General features: G+C 51.9%; 1 protein-coding gene across 1 annotated transcript; it reads right to left on the bottom strand.

Moving 5' to 3' along the window:
- Window positions 1-3,495: 3,495 nt before the first annotated feature.
- Window positions 3,496-4,828, bottom strand: LOC112885388. Its single transcript, XM_025951019.1, has 2 exons — window positions 4,577-4,828; window positions 3,496-3,945 (listed from the first exon to the last, which is right to left on the bottom strand). Exons 1-2 carry the CDS (start codon window positions 4,826-4,828, stop codon window positions 3,496-3,498), a joined length of 702 nt encoding a protein of 233 aa, XP_025806804.1.
- Between the last annotated feature and the right edge of the window lie 1,226 nt (window positions 4,829-6,054).

The raw sequence follows: 6,054 nt of genomic DNA, 5'->3' as shown, positions 1-6,054 counted from the left end.
CTATTGGTGACTGAAGATTAGTACTTCCAGTACAACTCCATTTTACCAGTTTACTACTGATATTACACGCAAGTTTGCTGAAGGGGGCTCGCTCCCATACTTCCAGTAACTAATTACTAGTTTCCGACTAGTATCTTGGGTTACTGAAGGGGCCATGCGCTCATACTTCCAGTACAACTCTGTTTTACTAGTTTACGACTGGTATTACGTGCATGTTTGTTGAAGGGGCCTCGCTCCCATACTTCCAGTAATCACTTACTATTTTCCGACTAGTATCTTGTGTTACTGAAGGGGCCTTGCGCTCAACTTCCAATAATACTCAGTTTTACTGGTTTACGACTGGTATTACGCGCAAGTTTGTTGAAGGGGCCTCGATCCTTATTTCCAGTAACATATTACTAGTTTTTGACTTGTAAACTATGTTATTGAAGGGGTCTCGCTCCCATGGCAAGGGGTTTACTAGTTTACGACTAGTTCTACACCCGTTTGACTACTTCGACTACTCGTCTTGACTACAACCGTAGTCAGGATCGACTCCAACTAGATGGCTTCATTGACTATTTAAGATTTAGCGGCTACTTGCCCGATGCCTAGGCTCGGGGGCTGACGCCACAAATTGCTACGTGTACTCTATGCTTCTCATCTAGCTCCCTGGCTCGGGGGCTCGATAGGACAAGGTACTCAGCGTGCTTCAAGGGACAGCTCTCATGTTTAAACGATGGATGTTGTAAAACTGCTCGACCATACCTGATCCAAGAGGCTTTTTAAGATTTATCTTGGGCAGATGTTTGTTAATCATTATTTCTGGGATTTTATTCCGAAATAAGGGGTTTTTTCAGATTATTACCCAGAGGTCTTATTCAGTCATTGACTCAGGGAACAAAGATTGATTTGAGAGGTAATTTCAGGCATTTGTTGGACAAGTTATTTGTTTAACTATTTTTTAGGAAAATCATCCCGAAACAAGAGGTTTTCAAATTTAATGAACCAATTTGCCCATCATCACCATCAAATCTTTACCGTCATACATTGCATGCCACGATTCTTTGGATCCTTTATTCTAAACCTTGGGGATATGGATTCAAGACTCGGGGGCTACGGGACACGTGTCATCAGCGACTTATTTTTCAAATTTCCTGAAAGATAAGAATAGAAGACTCAAGATTGAAGTGACCCTTAGCCTGATTCTACTAGTCAACCTATGGCTCGGGGGCTACTCCATATGGAGTGCGAGTTCAATCGTACCCCATATAAAAGAAGATTTGACAAACTACTCAGGGCATGAGCACATCACAGCCTCGATACAGCAAAGGAAGTACTTGGAAGACACCTTCAGGATCAAGTTCGGGAAGACTCGAAGACATCTTCAGAAGTATTCAGACGTCTACGGTACTCGACTACGAAGAGCTCGGGGGCTTATCAGACCCGGGCACACAGGACTGTGCACGTGGCGTACTTCTCCTAGGATAAGGGATGGGATATGGCCCACGCCCTACATCTGTTGTAACTACTCGTAGTGTAGTAGGACTACTCCTACAGTAGTGAAACTAGTCAGACACGGTAGGAAACTACCCGAGAAGTACTCGGGTAGGACTCCTGGGCTTGTACCCGACTAGGACTTCCATGTAAACCTGTCCACCCCAGACTATATAAAGGCAGACAGGGACCCCCTAAGGGACAATCACCATCAAAGGCAATACAAACCACACAGGACATAGGGTATTACGCTCTCGATGGCCCCAAACCTGTCTAAATCTTGTGTTTCTTGCACCTTCAAGTTCCTGATCTCGGCGACACCCTACCTACAAACTCACCACCTCGGGGTATCCCTCGGTGGGCATGGCGGTAAAACAGCAACAGCAGCGTGTCTGAGTTGGAGGCGATGCAGTCCTAGAGGGAAGAGGAGCTCAAGATCACGAAGGTGGCCGCGACTAGTGAATGGTTGCTTCTCTGCATCCCTTTGACCCTATTTTCACATTTTGTGGCCTCTGACCCTTGCTTTGTTCATGTTTAGAGCTAGGAACGAGGAATGGACTCTTGAAGACCGAACAGTAGAGGTCGGAAGATGCTCGCCGTGCCGTTGAGACTGAGCTGGCCACCACCAAGGAATTGATGGCACGGAACGCGCCGGCGTTGGCAAATTCTTTGGAGAGGAGCAGGGTCCTTGAAGAGGAGCTCAGCCAGATCCGGGGCGCAGCACGGTCCATGGCCACCGAGGTGCTCAGGCCTCGCCTGGGGTCGAGCGTGCTCGTCACTGACCTCTCAGAGATCCCGGGCGAGGTGGCGGGGCTCATCACCGACGGAGTCTTCCACGGCGCCTCGGGGGTGTTGATGTCAGTTGCGTCGTATCACCAGACCCTCAACTTTGAAGCGGTCAGGAGAGGTTACGCCGTCGGGTGGCCCGCCGACCAGCTCCGCGAACTTGGTCAGAGCCTAGTGCCAGTCGCGATGGTGATTGAGGAGGCGACCACCGTCGAATGGGTGAAGAAGGCCTGTTGCACAGAGAGGGAAGCAACTCTGGCTAGAGGTAGCATCCAATCTACAGAAGCTGAGTCGAGTGCCGTCCCAACCAGGCCGGCTCCCGATCATGGAAATCCTCCGATCAACCCTGCAATGCGGCTCCGTCCATCAACATCATCGGCCAACGCGGACAAGGGGTCGCAGTAGAAAGATTTGTAGTGTAGTTAGCTTTCATTTCTAGAGTAGTTTGTGTGGAGGTCTTGAAGGGCCACCCGAGCGAACGATCCAAGTGCTTGTAATCATTTTTGTTTTATGTTTTTTGGGAAGTTGGTCCCACCCGTATCCCTTTGTTTCCTGAGGTGATTTTTGCCTTCGCACTTTTCCTTTCGAACCTGCTCGTTAACCGTAGGCTGCAGCGTGTAGCTGGGGGCTAGCCCGAGCTGCGTCAGTTGCTAGTTCAACGTAGGTTGTGATGAGGGTTCGGTAGGTCGAGTGGCCCAACAAAAATCACTTAGGTTGCGCACGGGGAACGGGTCGCACTTTTGCTCGGTTGAAAAATGTTGCCTTTTTGTGCGTGATTTGCAAAAGGAAAGAGGGGGTAGTAGTGCGCATGGCTGTGTACCCCCATGGGGCCCTCGAGCGACCCGGGCCGAGAATGCTCAGGCCAGGGCACTGTAGGAGTCATCGTTTAAAGGAGAGCACGTGAAAGTCTGAATTTAGGGGAAGAAATGACATAATTGCTCAATGCTCCAAGTGTTGGTGAGGATGTTGCCATTGCTGTCCTTTAGTCGATAGGTTCCTGGCCGGACCACCTCCACGATCGTGTATGGTCCTTCCCAGGGCGGAGTGAGCCGGTGCTTATCCTTGGTCGACTGCACCATTCGCAGCACCAAGTCACCGACTTCAAGGGTTCTTCCCCAGATCTTCCTCTTGTTGTACTTGGAAAGAGTTTGCTGGTAGCGAGTAGAGAGGATCAAGGCTCACCGGCAGGAATGGGGTGAACCTAGTGGACCGATTGGAAGTTGTCCTTAGGCTCTAGACGATGGTTGGGAGCTCCTGGACCCACGGCCCAACAAACTTGTTGAGTTGGTCGAAGATACGAGGCTTTAGTCCTTGGAGGACCATGCCATTTGCCCTCTCCACCTGCCCATTGGTGCGAGGGTGTCCGACCGAGGCCCAGTCGATCCTGATCCCATATCCGTCGGCAAGCTCCAAGAAATTCTTGCCTGTGAAGTTGGTCCTGTTGTCTGTGATGATGGTGTTTTCCAAACCAAATCGGTAGACGATGTCCAGGAAGAACTTGACGGACTCTTGGGAGTTGGTTTTGGTGATGGGTTTTGCCATAATCCACTTGGTGAACTTGTCCACCGCGACGAGCAAGTGAGTGAAACCACCAGGGGCCTTCCTAAGAGGCCCAACCATATCGAGACCCCAGACCACAAACGGCCAGGTTAAGGGGGCGGTCTGAAGTGCTGGCAAGTGGGTCTACAGAGCGTAGAAATAACACCCCTTGCATGTGTGGATGACCTCCTCCACGTCGCTTAGTGCTGTCGGCCAGTAGAATTCTTAGCAAAAGGCCTTGCCGACTAGCGACCGCGGGGTTTCCATAGATGCTAGAATGGATCTCTAGGAGGAGTTCCTTGCCTTGATGGGTCGGAATGCATTTCATCAGCATTCCCACCGCCGATGGGCTGCGCATGTAAAGCTCGCCATTGACGGCGACGTACGTCTTGGCGCGTTGGGCGATCCTTCGCGCCTCAGTTCGGTCGGTCGAGTGGATCTCATCAAGGAGGTAGGCCAGCAGGGGTGCCTCCAATTAGAGTTGATTGTCGGCGTAGTGGTCACTGAGGTTGCGGCCTCTATCGTGAGGCAGTTTGGGCCCCGGAGCCCTTGGTCGGGAGGCACCAGAGTGGGGCCCTCGAGTACCGGGTCGGATGGTCCCTGAGGCGGATCTGGCTTGACGCTGATCAAGGGTGCGTGGAGGTCGTTGACGAAGACCCTATCAGGAGCGGGATCCCGCTGGTCCGCCATCTTGGTGAGCGCATCGGCGTCGTTGTTCCCTCCAGGGGACGTGATGCAGCTCGATTCCTCGGAACTTGTCCTCCAACTTACGCACCTCCTGGCAGTATGCCTCCATGAGGGAGCTTTCGCAGTTGGACTCCTTCATGACCTGGTCCACCACCAGCTTAGAGTCACCGTAGGCATAGAGTCTTGTCGCTCCAAGCTCAATGGCGATGCGAAGGCCGTTGACAAGGCCCTCGTGTCCGGCGATGTTGTTCGAGGCTAGGAAGTGGAGGCGGATCGCGTAGCGGAGCCTGTTCCTCTCGGGTGAGATCAGCACTACGCGGGCCCCCGCGTCAGGTCCCATGACCGACCCATCGAAGTATAGGGTCCAAAATTCGTGCGTTATGTCTGTAGTCAGGGTTTGGACCTCCGTCCACTCGGCCACGAAGTCGGCCAAGGCCTGCAACTTGATGGCGGTGCGGGGGGCATACTATATGTCATAGCCCATGAGCTCGAGTGCCCATTTGGAGATCTGTCCTGTAGTGTCGCGGCTGTGAACGACCTCCCCTAGTGGGAATGAGGTGACGACGGTTCCTCGTTGTCGGTGAAATAGAGCTGCAGCTTCTTAGTTGCCATAAGCACGGCGTATAAGAGCTTCTGCACCTGCGGGTAGCGAGCCTTGGTCTCGGTGAGTACCTCATTGACAAAGTACACTGGTCATTGGACCTTCAGCGCACGGCCCAGCTTCTCCCTTTCAACCACAAGAGCGGCACTAACCACGTGGGTGGTCGCCGAGAGGTAAAGTAGGAGCGGTTCACGTTGCTCGCAATGAGAACTGGGGCCGAGGTCAACAACGCTTTAAGACTATCCAAGGCTTGTTGGGCCTCTTCCGTCCAGATGAATGTGTCTGACTTCTTGAGGAGTTTGTAGACGGGCATTCTCCACTCACCTAGTCGGGAGATGAACTGACTGAGGGTGACCAGATAGCTGGTGAGCCGTTGCACGCCTTTTGCATTGTGTATGGGGTCCATCCTAGCGATGGCCATGATTTTCTTAGGGTTGGCTTCGATGCCACGCTCGAACACTATGAATCCAAGCAGCTTCGCCTTTGTAACCCCGAAGGTGCATTTTTCAGGATTCAATTTGATGCTAAACCTTCGGTGGTTAGCAAATGTGGCGTCTAGTGTGGAAATCAGGTCTCCCGTGCGAGGCGCTTTCACCACTAGGGGTTCGTGGGTTTTGGTGGCTCAAGCTGGTCAGGCTGCCAGGGAGGGTTAATCTGATCGGGCTACGTAGGTGGCACAAGCGTTTTCCAAAACGAACAGCATAATGACATAGCAGTACGTGCCGAATAGGGTGATGAAAGAGGTCATGAGCTGGTCGGACTCTTTCATCGCGATTTGGTGATAGCCTGAGTAGGCATCCAGAAAAGAGAAGATCTCGCATCCTAACATGGAGTCGACTATCTGGTCTATGCACGGCAAACGAAAACGATCCCTAGAACACGCCTTGTGATGAAAACTGGGGGCCCGATCTTTCGATGAGATGGATAACTATCGATTTGCGGAATAAACCCTCATGATCCGACTA

Source organism: Panicum hallii, chromosome 3 (assembly GCF_002211085.1).
Source record: "Panicum hallii strain FIL2 chromosome 3, PHallii_v3.1, whole genome shotgun sequence".
Taxonomy (NCBI): Eukaryota; Viridiplantae; Streptophyta; class Magnoliopsida; order Poales; family Poaceae; genus Panicum; species Panicum hallii.
This window is presented reverse-complemented; position numbering and strand designations above follow the sequence as displayed.

Bases quoted from the DNA above. Each gene is read 5' to 3' on its own strand.
- LOC112885388 (XM_025951019.1), bottom strand. From the start codon at position 4,828: ATGGGACCTGACGCGGGGGCCCGCGTAGTGCTGATCTCACCCGAGAGG. The intron at 3,946-4,576 runs GTGCGTAAGTTG...TACGCTCTGTAG, and splicing joins TGGAGGCATACTGCCAGGAG to ACCCACTTGCCAGCACTTCA.